Consider the following 14338-nt stretch of genomic DNA (forward strand, 5'->3'; position numbering starts at 1 on the left):
GGCTAACATTAGCCTTTTGGATCATTTTAGCATTGCTGCTACACACTGCTGTCTGCATACAATATGCAATACGCTACTACAGGTCAACATGCCTGTAGCTGGCGTTAGCCCTCATGCTAAAGTCAGCTTTTAGCTAAAATGCTAATTTTAGCTAAAAGCTAAATGCTTTTAGCTAAAAGCAAAATGAGCTAAAATTAGTATTTTAGCTCATTTTGATATAAAGACAAACTTGGAATACTGAATGGACTGAGTCAAGCCGAGTCCCTCAGAACCTCTAACAGCTGCTGGATCGGGCCTAGCAGAACCAGAACCTCACCACGGTGAGCATGTTGAAGCGGGCCCGGCCCAGCAGGTTCCCCAGGTCGGTGACGGCGGTGTAGGGGGAGACGTGGGGCGAGAAGCCGCCCTCCCGCTCCATCTGGGCCAGCTGCAGCGAGCAGCGCAGCTCGTACAGCGTGTCGCCGCCCGCCATGGCGCCGACGAAGACGCCGTCCGGCTTCAAGACCCGATGGATCTGCTGGGAGAGGCAGCATGAGGGCGGAGCCGACCCAAACACAGAACCACAGACAGAACCTCTGACCGTACCTCGCTGAGCGCCCGGGGAAGGTCGTTGATCCAGTGGAGGCTGTGAAAGGGAGCCGCATCAGAAAGAGCAAAACTACAAACTAAAGGGTTAAATATCATCTAAATATTTAGCTAACTAAATATTTCAGGTAAATCTGATTAAACATTTAACAAGCTAAATATTTAGTTAGCTATTTATTACCCAAAATATTTTCTAAACTTACTACATATTTCATAAGCTAAATAATTACCTAAATATTCAGCTTGCTAAATAGATATGTAGTAAGCAAAGCATTTAGCTTACTAAGCTAATATTTAGTTAGTTAAATTTTTAACTCAGAATTAAATAAATTTAGTTTGGAACTGTGACATTTATAAATATGAATATAGAAAAAACACAGGTTTAAAGAATGAACACACATAGTTTTTCCTCTGTGACAGGCTAAATAAATCAAACTACTGCTGTTATTGTTTTACAGTGTAACTTTAGAAACAAGATCCTGTACAGAACAGAAGTCCTCCAACCACTAGGGGGAGTCTGGAGTAGATACTGTAGTATTATCTAATATGCTACTGTTCTGTAATACTGTAAAAATCCGCATGTTTGAAAAAGACATGAAGAAAAACTACTCTGTTCTGTCTTCCTCTGTTTCTCCTGGATGTTTGGTGTTTTAGTGTCTGACTCCCCCTGCTGGTCTGGAGGACTTCCTGTTTGCAGCGTTTTTCTGCTGCGTTTGTTTCCTTGTGTTTACGTGTGAGTCGTTGTTCTGTTAGCTCCGTATTGATCTGTTCCCTGATCGATCTCTCATGTAAAACCTGAGCTGAGCGCCCCCTGCTGGAGGAAGCCAGGCTCTGCAGGTAAAGCTGCGTCTCACCTGAGGCTGCTCACCACCAGGTGGAAACTGTTCTCCCTGAACGGCAGGAACTCCTCATCGGCCACAACGCTCCGGGTGGGAATCTCCGACCGCCGGCCCAGCTTCTGAAACGCAACACAGAGAACCGGATCCATTGGGATGAACCGGTTCCACTGGGATGTGGGTCAGCACTCACCAGAGCCTGCTGGGAGACGTCAGTCAGAACCAAACGCTGCACCACTTCCTGGAACATCAGAGAGGAAAAACTCAACCAAAACTTGTAAACTGGGAATTTTCCAGATTCCCAGTTCAGGATGGAGCTGCAGGTTGGAGGAGTCTCTTCCTCTTCCTCCTCCTCCTCTTCCTCACCTTGCTCAGATGTTCTGCTATGTAACTTTTTCCTCCTCCCATGTCCAGAGCCAGGGGAAATGTCCTGAGGAGAGGACAAACGGATCAGAACCTGCCAGACTGGACTTCAGACGGAAACCAGTCAGCTTTAACTGGTTTCATGGTTCCTGCTGGACCAGAACCAGAACTCACCTGGCGATGTCATAAACCCGATCAGCCACTCGACTGCCGACCTGCAGAACACAAGATCCAGATGAGGCTGTTCCTCCTGGAGAACCAGAACCGGTCCGGAACCAGAACCAGACCTGAGGAGTCCAGAAGGTCCAGACCACCAGGTTCTGGTTCTGATGGTTTCCGGTTCCATTACTGAACTCAGGAGGAATGAAAACATGAATTCATGACTAAAACCATTTTCAATAACAATCCAGACTGAACTCCATCATCAGAACCTGAATCCCGAACCGAACCCCAGTTTCACCTCTTCTCTCAGGTAGTCGTACTGGTGTCCGTCCTTCAGAACCGCGGCCCAGTTCTTCTGCCTCCTCTTCATCTCCCTGTTGAACACATTGATGCTGCCTGATCCAGATCCGGGTCCGGAACCAGAACCGGGTCCGGACCGGGCCCTGCTGGGTCCAGATCTAAACCTGCAGCAGCAGTAGGCCGCGGGGGTCCGGGTCCACCCTGCCGGACCAGAACCAGCTCCCTGCAGGAGCTTCTGGACCCCCCGGCAGCTCATGGTTCCGCTTCCAGCCAGAAGAACTCCAATATGGCGGCTTCCTGCCCGTAGTGACCTCGGTGACCTCCGTTCGCGGCCGGTTGGAAGACCCGGTGGGCGGATCCAAGCGGAGGAACTGGATCAGAGGCTGGAAGCGGAGCCGAAGTCAGATTACTGGGATTAAATTCACAACCTGGAAAAGTAAAAACAACTAAAACCTGAAAATATTTCAACTGAAAAACTGGAGTTACTATAACTATAAACTATAAAATAATAATTTTATTTTTCTATTTAATCTCTCCAAAGGGTTGTGAATACAGCCCAAAAAATCATTGGCTGCCCTCTCCCCTCACTGGAGGACCTGCACAGCGACCGCTGTCTAAGAAAAGCACAACACATCACAAAGGACACTTCTCACCCCGGACCTTCTCTGTTCACACTGCTGCCTTCAGGCAGAAGATACAGAGCAACCAGAACCAGAACCAACCGTCTCAGAGACAGTTTCTACCCGATAGCAATAACAAAACTAAATGCAATCAAAAACAACCATTAATCATCATGAATGATGTGAGAATGTGGCTGTTCTTATTTATTAGTTCAGTTATTTGTTATTTATTTCTTACATTGTGTGTGAATTGTGAGACAGTTATTTTTTGTTTTTAAGCATATGCACTGACTGATGGCACTTTTTAAATTTCGTTGTCCTTGTGACAATGACAATAAAGATTTATCTTATCTCTAATCTTTGGTCCATTTAGGCTCATTAACATAAAACATGAAGAATCTCTGAGTGAATTTAATAAATAAAAAGATCTGAAATATGATTGAATTCATGTTGAATGATAAACACATGACTGTTTGAACTGTTTTGTATTTTCCTCCAAAAACAAAAAGAATCATCGAGTTGGTAAAAATAACTGGGTCATTTTGTCATGTTATGGAAATTAAATGCAATTAAAACTATTTTTTTTACCTTTTAACATATTTACTGGTTAAATTAAAGTTTTATTTAGAAACATAAAAACGTTTATGTGACAGTTTATTTTCTGATTATTATAGGAAGTATAAATAATTTGGATAATAAAACCTGAATCTGAACGTTCACCGAGCGATCTGCGGTTCGCTCTTTTTGTCCCTCTGTTCGCGCCGTACTGAGTCAGAGGCGGAAGGAGCAGAGTGCATGCTGGGAAAACACGTGTGAGGAGGCTTAGATAAGGTAACTTTTATTTTTAATTCCAGCCGCTGGTTCTGGTTCTGGTTCTGGTTCTGGTTGGTCCTGCTAGCTGCTTATCCGCCGGACTCTGTGCTTTTTCTCTGGGTTTTAAACGAACCGGTCCGGTTCGGTACCAGACTTTAGTTGGTCTCATATTCTCTGATCCATAAGATGTTCCGATAATCGGCTCGGTGGTTTTTAATGCTTCTGCTGTTATTTCATCATAAACTGGTTCAGTTCGTCATATTCACCAAATAAAAACCAGCCGACGGAAAATAATAAACCAATCATTTCACAAGATTCAGTTGAATTATTGCGGTGTGAATTTTCCACCGGTTCGGTTCTGATCAGATCAGTAGGTGAGGTCAAAGGTCAGAGGTGTATTTATTTATGTTTGCTGGAAGAAGATCCGCGCAGACATCAGAGCGGATGAAAAATGTTTATGGATGTTGAGGATGGAAGGATCTGCAGTAGCAGTCAGTCCTGCACCCAATCAGAAAGGCCTCTGACTGAGGAAGTTTCTGTTTGACCGCCTCCTGACCTTCATGACATGCTAACATGCTAACAGCTCAGTGTCTGCTGAGCAGAGATGATACTCCACAGTGACGTCCTGATGGCTTCATTGGCTGTTTGCTAGCTCTGCTAATCCGCTTCCTTTGCTTTTGCTGCTCCTCTTTCAGTCTGTCTGGTCGTTTGGTTAGAAGGACGTCGGATTCGGGGATGTGATCCTCTGAACTTCCTCCTTCAGGTTTTATTTGAGCTTTTCAGATGCTAATCAGCTGATCCCAGCTGCTCCTGTCCTGCAGGCGGCGCTGTGCTCTCCCCCAACATGTCGTCCAGGAAGGAGCAGGCCGACGATGAGCGGTTCCATCGGGTCCAGAAGGACCCCAGGTTCTGGGAAATGCCAGAGAAAGAACGCAAAGTCAAGATCGACAAACGTTTCCAATCCATGTTCCACGACCGGCGCTTCCAGACGAAGCAGACGGTGGACAAGAGAGGACGACCCGTCCAGCTGTCCACCGCCGCCGACCTGAGGCGCTTCTACCAGCTGGAGGAGGAAGAGGAGGAGGAGGAGGAGGAAGAGGAGGAGAAAGAGGAGGAGGAGGATGACGTTCAGGTCCAGGGACAGAAGAAGAAGCATCTCGGACGAGGAAGCAGAGCGACAGAAGAAGGTCAGAATAATTTTTCATCCTTTGATTTCACATCAGTCCAGTTTATTTATTTCTGAGAGGTTTCATAACAAATATGGTCTCCAGGAAAAAATCATCTCAGTTCAAACAAACAAACATTCGGCTTGTTTAAATAAAATCAAAGATGAACTTTTATTTCCTCATGTTTAGTTCTTTATGTTCTGAAGAATGACAGCTAAAGCTAACTGAGTTAGCATTCATGTCTTCCTTAGATGATGAGGAGGAGGAGCATCAGTCAGGAGATGATGATGATGAAGATGATGATGATGATGATGATGATGATGAAGAGTCCGGTCTGGACTCTGACGATGACAGCGGACCGGATCTGGCCCGAGGAAAAGGAAACATGGAGACCAGCTCTGATGAAGACGAGGATGATGATGATGTGGACGACATCCTGAGGAAGGAGGAAGAGCAGATCGAACACGACTGGGGGGAGCTGTGCAGAGACGCTCGGCGGAGCGAGGAGGTGAGGCGGCGCGGCGCGGAGCGGAGCGAGGTCCTAACCAGTTCTTACCGTGTTCTGAACGAGTTCTTAACGTGTTCCAGGTTTCTGCTCGGCTCGCCGTCTGTAACATGGACTGGGATCGAATGAAGGCCAAAGATCTGCTGGCTCTGTTCAGCTCCTTCGTACCTAAAGGGGGCGCTGTGCTGTCTGTGAAGGTAACTGTGCCTGAGAGACGAGACCCAGGGTTCATCTGGCCCTCCGAAGCCGCCATGTTGGATCAACAATCTGATTTTATTCTACCCACCGACAGAACCAAGCCGGTTCGCCCTTTTGTCCTGACTAACAGCAGTGCATTGTGGGTATTGTTGTCCAGATTTTCCCGTCAGAGTTTGGGAAGGAGAGGCTGAAGGTGGAGGAGACGCAGGGACCGCCGGAGCTGAAGGTGCTGCCGGACGATTCGGAGAATGAGACGGAGGAAGACAGGTGACCTGGGAGGTTCCTGCTGCTGCGCTGCCCCCTGCTGGGCGGTCTGCAGCTCATCAGCTGTCAGTGTGGAGGATCCTCTGAAAACAGCCAGGGGGCGCTATGGAGTCATTTCTCTGTTTGTTCAGCCTCCAAATGTTCAGTTTGTATAACAGTAGAAGAAGACAATAACAATAATAATTGTGAGGCAGCTGGGGTTTAATAGATTGCAGTGTGGACTTTCTACCACCAGGTGTCACTATAGGCAGCAGTGTTCTCTATAGCAGCGGTCCCCAACCTGTTTAGTCGCGGGGACCGGGCAGCCCTTCGCAATTTTACTGCGGACCGGGGGGGGGGGGGGGGGGGGGGGGGGGGGGTCGTAAGTATCGAGTCCGATGCTGTTGTTTGGGGGGGGGGGGGGGGGGGGAGTACTCCGATGTTGTTTTGTTACTCATTCTGCTTCAAGTTGGCTCGATTTTGACGCGCAAGACGTAACCGGTAAAATCCTGTTTAGGATTTTCAAAATAAAAGATCCGGAAGTAGTTCATTATTTCTTGCGCGGCCCGGTACCGGTCCGCGGCCCGGTGGTTGGGGACCACTGCTCTATAGCAGCTTCCTGTTGGTATAATTAGAAACAGATAAAAACAGACATTTTGCTGTTAGCTGGTAGACGTTCTGCTGTTAGCTAGCAGACGTTTTGCTATAAGCTAGCAGACGTTCTGGGTCCTGATTCTTCAGCGGTTCTGTTGCTCCTCTCAGGGTCTACAGGGAGAAGCTGCGGGATTATCAGTTCAAGCGTCTCAAGTATTTCTACGCCGTGGTGGAATGCGACTCTGTGGAGACGGCGGTGAAGATCTACGAGGAATGCGACGGCTTCGAATACGAGAGCAGCTGTTCGGTTCTGGACCTCCGGTACGATGACGAATTAAAACGTTCCGACCCGGGTTTCGTTTATTAAACTCGAGTTTCTAAGCTTCTTTCACTCAACAGTTTTGTTCCTGATGACGTGACATTTGACGAGGAGCCCAGAGACGTGGCGACGGACATCAACCTGACGGCGTACACGCCCAAGCTGTTCACCTCGTCCGCTGTCGCCTCCTCCAAGGTCAGAACCGGTTCTGGGCTGACGGGACCAGAAAACCCGTTTCATGGTGGACTCTCCATCTCTGAAGTCGGTTCATAAGCTAAAGCTTCTGACCACAGCAGCTGGTTCTGGTCCGGTCCGGTTCCTGAGAATGAATCAGACACATTATATATGCTGCTGAAGTTCATCCATTTTGTTTGCTTCACATCTCATTACGATCAATGGCTTAAATTGTGGAATAGTGAGATGATTATTAATGTAATGAATATTAATGAGATGATCAATAATCTGATCATGCTTGGATCTGTTCTGGACCAATCAGGTGCAGCTGACGTGGGACGAGACGGACCACGAGCGCGTGACGGCTCTGAACAGGAAGTTCAACAAAGAGGAGCTGCTGGACCTGGACTTTAAGGCCTACCTGGCCTCCTCCAGTGAGGAAGACGAAGATGAAGAGCAGAAGGAGGAGGCAGGCGGAGGTGAGGATCGAGAAAAGTTTTCTGGTGCTTTAAGGAGACGAAGTTGTGCTGAGTTGTTTGTTTCAAGCAGAAGAGACGATTGGAGAGGAGGTGGAGGAGAAACCTCAGGAGAAACAGAAGAAGAAGAGGAGCGAGGAGCAGATCAGTAAATACAGAGAGCTGCTGAAGAACATCCAGAGCAAAGAGAAGAGGCAGCAGGAGGACATGGAGATGGAGATCAGCTGGGTTCCAGGTACCAGGAGGATCCGCCTCCAGCCTCTCGGCCCGACGGCAGAGCGACTCATTGTCCTCCTCCTCAGGTCTGAAGGAAACGGCGGAGCGGCTGGTGAAGAAGAAGCTGGAGGCCAAGGACCAGCTGACGCCCTGGGAGGAGTTTCTGCAGAAGAAGAAGGAGAAGAAGAAGCAGAATAAAAGTGAAAGAAAGCAGGTGAGTGGCGCCTCCTCCTGACAGAGCTCTGAACTGCAGGCGGTAATGATTCTAACGTGACGTTTTCTCTGTCAGGGAGCAGAAGAAGAGCTCAGTGACGACGAGCTTCCTCCTGATGTCGACCTCGGCGACCCGTTCTTCTCAGACGAGCTCGGACCGTCAGGTGACGTCCCCGCAGGACGCTCGGTTACCACGGTGACATTGTTCTGGCCGTCGGCGTTTAAAACAGTCGGTCGCTCGGTCGTGGCGCCATGTGGCTGGCGCAGAGCGATCCGGTCAGTAACGGCGCTGCAGCTTCCTGTGGCTCATCGTTTCCCTCAGAGCGACGGAGTTCATCCACCAAGGAGAGAAAAACCCAGAATCAAGCCGACCGCCAGCAGCAGCTCTGGCAGTTTATCAATCCATCCAGTTTGTTTTCTCTGCCGTTAAACGCTGGGAGAAGATCCGCAGAGATTTTATTACAATCTCCTGGTTCTGACTTCCTGTTTCTTTGCTCTGTTTTCATCTTGTTCTACTTTAAACCTTAGACAAACAAACCTGGACAAAAAAATCCAGATATTTAAAGCTGCATTTTAAATCAAACTTGACTAATTTACTGCAGTTCGTTTTGGTTCTGAAATTCAGTTAAAATCATTTCTGCTCGTCTTTAACGAAGTGAACCTTGACTGATTCATGTCGTGTTTTATGTTTCAGACATGAAGAAGAAACAGAAGAAGAAGAAACGAGAGGAAGAGCAGATTACGGCTGAGGAGGAAGAGGAGCGGCAGAAACAGAAGGTGCAGAAAGATTCCCAGCCGGGTCGTCGTCTGACTCCAGGAGTCTCAACCGTCTGCTTGCTTCCAGGCCCAGATGGCTCTGCTGATGGAGGATGACGATGATGAAGCCAAACACAAACACTTTAACTACGACAAGATCGTAGAGCAGCAGAACCTGAGCAGGAGGAAGAGGAAGAAGCTGCTGAGGAAGGGCGAAGCGCCGCTGGAGGACGACGGCTTCCAGGTGAGACCTTCATCCTCAGACCTTCAACCCTAACCTATCCTCAGGATTTACCTGGAAGGGCTGCTATTCCCACACTGGCCTGACGGGGGCAGCGTTGCTTCTACACCCGGACAGGCCGGCCACCGCTAACTAGTAGAAGAATTTCTATAACCAAAACTAAAAAACGGACATTGAACTTTATTCAACTAAAGTTTACGAAACTTTTAAAATTAGCTGTTTAGAAATTATCTGGAAAAATTAATTTAGGGAAAGCTAAGTGCGCTAAATGTTTTCGAAGTTAGCAAAAATGCTAAAGTGTTACGCTAAAGGTTAGCTTTACCATTAGCACACTGGCAGAAGTTTCCCCATCACTGCCTGCAAGGATTTATAGATCATTCTTCTCACAAACCTGAATCCATTGTTCATTTTACTGAGACAAAACAATTGTCAAAAAGTAAATAATAGAAATAATTGTCATCATCAGTAACAATGTACCAACTATTAAATACTAGTCTATTATTTGTAACATCAGTTTTATAAAGATATAATTAAATATTTAAATGGGAACCGTTTTTAATAAGCTTTTATTTTAGACATTATTAAAGTACTTTAATTTAGCTCTTTTTGTTTTGTGGTATTTAATAAGACAGTTATTATTTAATTATGTATTTATTAAATTTGCACCAACACCATTTAAAAATAACAATAAAAACCTCATAGATTCACCAAAGTTGTTGAAATATTAGAAATGAGTGGCAGGTTCAGCCCTCCGTAGGTCGGTCGATGATGCGGTCTCTGTCTCCAGGTGGACGTCTCCGACCCGCGCTTCCAGGCCGTCTTCACCTCCCACCTGTTCAACCTGGACCCGTCCCACCCCGGCTTCAGGAACACCAGAGCCACGCGGAACATCCTGGAGGAGAAGCAGCGGCGCCGCCGCCGCCGTGCCACAGAGCCTGGCGGCGGACAGGAGGGGGCGGAGCCTGGCGGCGGACAGGAAGCAGCCGGAACCGAGCGGGAATTGGACTCAAAGAAGGCGATGGATCCGAGTCTGTCGCTGCTCATTAAATCCATTAAGAGCAAAACGGTGCGGTTCCAGGCCCGGAAAAAACAGAGAGTGACCTAGTTCCTCCTGAAGGCGGACCCACTTCCTGGTTCTGATCGGCCTGGTTCTGATCTGGACAGCAGCCATTTTGAATGTTTTATTATTAAATCTTTCATCTCAAACTGAATCATTATTAAAAAAATGAAACATCTGAAGATCCAGCTGAAGTTCTGACGGTCACTGAACTCGTCATTTGGGTTCAACAGGAAGCGGTGTCACAATAAAAGCCTCCAAAGAGAAGCTTTTATTGTGGTAATGATTAAATATTTTGAGCGTCCTGATTGGTTGGATTTAACCAGCAGACACTGGAGTTCTACTGGGACGGGTTCTGACCAGAACCAGAACCGTTTGGGTCGGCCCAGCTGAACATGAGGAAAGGTCTGGAGCTTGTGTGTCAAATTCGAGGCTCAGGGGCCAAATCCGGCCCGCCAAAACCTTTCATGAGGCCCTTTGAGGAAACAAACCGAACCTTAAGATCACAGCTGTTATTTTATCTTTATTATGTCATCAGGAGGAAACGGTCAACATCATTTCATTCCAAGAAATGAAAGCAGAAATGATTGTTAACGTTTTATCAGTTTGTTATTGGCTGGTTTCATTTACACATTCTACCTGAACCGGCCCTTTAAGAGGATCTGCATGAAAATATGGAGGACAATCAGCCTGGAGGAAAATCAGCCTGGAGGAAAATCAGCCTGGAGGAAACGGGTCCTCCTCGTTCTGCCCCGGCATTTCAGTCGGATCGTTATCGGCAGGTCGGACTTTAAACGTCGGACAGAAACTGAAATCAGTTTTCAGGAATCGGGCCGATTAAACTGGAATCACCGGAAACGTTCCTGATGTTCCGGGTCGAAGCTGTCGGACCCGTCTGAACCGGGTCGCTATGGCCCGGGGTACTCGAACACGGCGGCGGCTCCCATCCCGGTCCCGATGCACATGGAGACGACTCCGAACGCCCTGAGAGAGAGACAGAGAGCAGAACCGGGTCAGAACCCGGCCCGACCCGGTTCCGCTGCAGCGGCTGAACCAGACCCACCTCCTGCCTCGGCGCCGCAGCTCGTTCAGCAGCGTCACAACCTGCCGGGCGCCGGTGCAGCCCAGAGGGTGACCCAGAGCGATGGCGCCCCCTAAAGGATTCACCTTCTCTGGAGGAAGAGCGAGACGCTGAACGCAGAACACGGCCTGGAGAGAGAGAGAGAGTTAACACACACACACACACACGGCCTGGAGAGAGAGAGCGAGAGAGTTAACACACACACACACACACAGCCTGGAGAGAGAGAGAGAGTTAACACACACACACACACACGGCCTGGAGAGAGAGAGAGAGTTAACACACACACACACACACAGCCTGGAGAGAGAGAGAGAGTTAACACACACACACACACACGGCCTGGAGAGAGAGAGAGAGAGAGTTAACACACACACACACAGCCTGGAGAGAGAGAGAGAGTTAACACACACACACACACACGGCCTGGAGAGAGAGAGAGAGTTAACACACACACACACGGCCTGGAGAGAGAGAGTTAACACACACACACACACACACACGGCCTGGAGAGAGAGAGTTAACACACACACACACACGGCCTGGAGAGAGAGAGAGAGAGTTAACACACACACACACACACGGCCTGGAGAGAGAGAGAGAGTTAACACACACCTGGCTGGCGAACGCCTCGTTGATCTCAAACACGTCGATGTCGTTCACTTTCAGCCCTGAGGAGGAAAATCGAGGTAATGTTGGTTCTGTCGGGTCGGTTCTGATCCAGAAGGTTCCGGTCGCCTCACCTGCCTGCCGCAGCGCGGCGGGGATGGCCAGCGCCGGGCCGACGCCCATCAGGTCCGGCGGGACGCCCACCACGGCGCTGCCCCGCAGCACGCCCAGAACCGGCAGACCCAGTTCTTCCACGGCGGCCCGGCGGCCCAGCAGAACCGCCGCTGCCCCGTCGCTCACCTGGCTGGAGTTTCCTGGAACAGAGCGGAGTCAGCGGCGCCGGCCAGGGGAAGGCGCCGCGGGCCGGGCGGTTCTGACCTGCCGTGGTGGTTCCGTCGGGTTTGAAGGCGGGTCGGAGCCGGGCCAGGTCCTCCAGGGTCGTTCCCGCCCGGATTCCCTCGTCCCTCCGGATCTCCAGCCGCCGCTCCCGGCCCAACTCGTCCCGGACCGTGACAGAGACGGGAACGATCTCCTGGTCGAACAGCCCCGAGTCCCGGGCCCGGGCCGCCCTGCGGGGGACACACGGGTCAGCGCCGGCCCGGACGGGGCCAGACCCGGAGCTACTGGGAACACTGGAGCGACTGGGAGAACCAGAGGAAGGACAAAAAGCTCCAGAGCTAAAAAACTAGACAACAAACTTGATCTGCGAGTCGAGAGCGAAGGAATCCTGCTGCTGGCGGGAAACTCGGAACCGCTCAGCGACGTTCTCCGACGTGACGCTGAGGAGAAAAACCCAAACGAAGGTTCTGGTTCTGATCAGATGGAAAATTACATTAATATCAATAAATAAACGAGGATATTGGAAAACATCCTGATCTCTGTGTGACCTTTTTGTGAAGGTCGTTCATGCTGAGAGTTTTTCTGCTGATGGATCAACTTCATGATTCTGAAGCCATAATTCTATTGATTACTGATCGATCGATCGATCGGCCGCGCCTCCTCTCACCCCATGGGGATCAGGCAGTCCCTCGCCTTGGCGTTGGCCGACAGTCCGGAGCTCAGATCTCCTGGATCCCCCATGGATCGGAGCGACATGCTCTCCACTCTGAAACGCAGCAGGCCAGAGGTCAGAGGTCAGGATGATCCTGGACCAGAGGCCCGTTTGTTGAAGTGAACGGGTCTCTGAACGTCTGGAGAACTGTTCTTCAGCAGAACTTTGAACGGCCGATGGGAAGAGAAGGAAACTTCAGGGACTCACCCGCAGGCCAGGCCCAGCTGGATGGTTCCGCTCCGGATGGATCCTGAGAAACAGAACAACCGGGTCAGACTGGGCCGGCGACCTGGAGGAACCAGCGGGGTCAGGTGAGGCCAGGTGAGGCGTTACCTGCGATGTTGAGCAGCGCCTGCAAGCCAGAGGAGCATTGCCTGTTCACCGTGTAAACCGGAACCTTCTCTGGAAAACCGCTGCAACCAGAACAGATGTTAGAACCTCCAGGCCCCGCCCCTTCAGAAGCCCCGCCCCTTTAAAGGGCTCAGCACCTGACCTTTGACCCTTGACTCTGACCTGAGGAAGTGAGCCACTCGGGCCATCAGCGCTCCGGCTCCAGGCTGCAGAACGTTTCCTGCAGACAGAAAGCTTCGGTTAGCAGGATCAGAGGAGGGCGCCCCTTCAGGCCAGGCTGGGTATTACACCCACCCACACAGACGTCCCCCAGCTGGTCCGGGGACAGTCCCACGTCCTTCAGGACGGCCGTCATCACGGCGCTCAGCAGCTCGTCCGGCGTGGTGTCCTGCAGGAAGACGGTTTGTTAGCATGCGGTTAGCATGTGGCCCCTCCGGGCCTCCGTAGCGCCCAGACTGGACAGCAGCGGTTGGACAGACAGAGTCCCAGTTCAAACCAATGAATGAATCTGCTTCAGATTAAAAACTGGAACATTTAATCCCAGTCTGCTTCTAAAGAAAACCAGGATCTTACTGGGATTTGTCCCAATTAGCCCAGTGGATCAACTTTAACATGCTAGTTAGTGATTAATTAATAAACCTTTATAATAATAATAGATTTTATTTCCAATAGCCTTAATGTCTTTAGATCTCAACGGGCTTTAATCATCTTCGTCTCTTTCTTTAACATCAGTTTGACTTAATAAATAAAGTTTGACTTGATAAATCTGGGAACACGTCATCTACGCAACATCCCATTTCCGCTCAGTGGGCGGAGCCTAACGCCAGGGGGAGGGGCTCGCGGCGAAACGGACAGGTTAGAACATCGGGTTAACTCGGTCAAGTCCGGTATTGTTCGGGTTCTGCTGTTTTCTCGGACCGTATCTACCTTAAAACTTCCTTTCTTGGCCTTTCCGATCGCGGTCCTCCGGCCGTGGACCACCACCACCTCGTCCCCGGGGCTGGGCGCCGCGCAGCCGCAGTCGGAGCTCCGTAAGTCGGGCAGCGGCGCCGCGGAGCCGCCGGGACTCAGGTGTCCGGAGATGAGCTTCAGCCTGTTCATAGCGCTGCTTCGGTCCACCAGGAATCCCACAAAGTTCTGAATCCAAACAGGCGGATCAGACTTTGGACTGACTGTCTTCTTCTGAGATGAGCCGTTTCGGTGCAGCAGCGCCGCCTGGTGGACCGGAAGGAGAATAACAGCTGATTGATGATTCGGCGGAGAATCTGCAGCTTCAGAAATAATTTGCTCAAGTTAAAGTAGTTACTTTGAAAAACAAAATACTTAAATACACGTAATGTTACCATTGCAAAATGTTACTCAAATAAAAACGTACCTTGTTAAACTTTTACTTTAAGCTTTTTAGTTAG

At 49.6% G+C, this 14338-nt stretch overlaps 3 protein-coding genes across 5 annotated transcripts in view; 1 reads left to right on the forward strand and 2 right to left on the reverse strand.

Annotated features, from left to right (window-relative positions):
* ndufaf5 (NADH:ubiquinone oxidoreductase complex assembly factor 5) overlaps window positions 1-2562 on the reverse strand; it is a 32353-nt gene extending 29791 nt beyond the window's left edge. The window contains exons 1-7 of one of the 3 annotated variants that reach the window (XM_032563218.1): window positions 2245-2562; window positions 1959-1999; window positions 1788-1851; window positions 1615-1620; window positions 1440-1543; window positions 586-625; window positions 317-517 (exon numbers count right to left, since the gene is read on the reverse strand). In XM_032563218.1, coding sequence (XP_032419109.1) covers window positions 317-517; window positions 586-625; window positions 1440-1543; window positions 1615-1620; window positions 1788-1851; window positions 1959-1999; window positions 2245-2502 — 714 coding nt within the window. In that variant the 5' untranslated portion in view covers window positions 2503-2562. Of the gene's footprint in view, window positions 1-316; window positions 518-585; window positions 626-1439; window positions 1544-1614; window positions 1663-1787; window positions 1852-1958; window positions 2000-2244 lie in introns of all 3 variants that reach the window. The other 2 variants (XM_032563216.1, XM_032563217.1) reach the window with 2 other exon arrangements.
* A 1030-nt stretch (window positions 2563-3592) lies between these two features.
* Window positions 3593-10104, forward strand: esf1 (ESF1, nucleolar pre-rRNA processing protein, homolog (S. cerevisiae)). Its single transcript, XM_032563172.1, has 14 exons — window positions 3593-3697; window positions 4501-4866; window positions 5097-5353; window positions 5434-5547; window positions 5706-5815; window positions 6554-6706; window positions 6785-6899; window positions 7201-7357; window positions 7428-7589; window positions 7657-7784; window positions 7860-7947; window positions 8478-8560; window positions 8628-8783; window positions 9568-10104. Exons 2-14 carry the CDS (start codon window positions 4524-4526, stop codon window positions 9883-9885), a joined length of 2184 nt encoding a protein of 727 aa, XP_032419063.1. The 5' UTR covers window positions 3593-3697; window positions 4501-4523; the 3' UTR covers window positions 9886-10104.
* Window positions 10105-10340: 236 nt separating this feature from the next.
* Window positions 10341-14192, reverse strand: acaa1 (acetyl-CoA acyltransferase 1). Its single transcript, XM_032563207.1, has 12 exons — window positions 13857-14192; window positions 13224-13317; window positions 13092-13149; window positions 12912-12991; window positions 12786-12828; window positions 12534-12632; window positions 12226-12306; window positions 11906-12096; window positions 11662-11841; window positions 11534-11589; window positions 10901-11046; window positions 10341-10821 (listed from the first exon to the last, which is right to left on the reverse strand). Exons 1-12 carry the CDS (start codon window positions 14028-14030, stop codon window positions 10746-10748), a joined length of 1278 nt encoding a protein of 425 aa, XP_032419098.1. The 5' UTR covers window positions 14031-14192; the 3' UTR covers window positions 10341-10745.
* Window positions 14193-14338: the final 146 nt, after the last annotated feature.

Source organism: Xiphophorus hellerii, chromosome 5, assembly GCF_003331165.1.
Source record: "Xiphophorus hellerii strain 12219 chromosome 5, Xiphophorus_hellerii-4.1, whole genome shotgun sequence".
NCBI classification, from domain to species: Eukaryota; Metazoa; Chordata; class Actinopteri; order Cyprinodontiformes; family Poeciliidae; genus Xiphophorus; species Xiphophorus hellerii.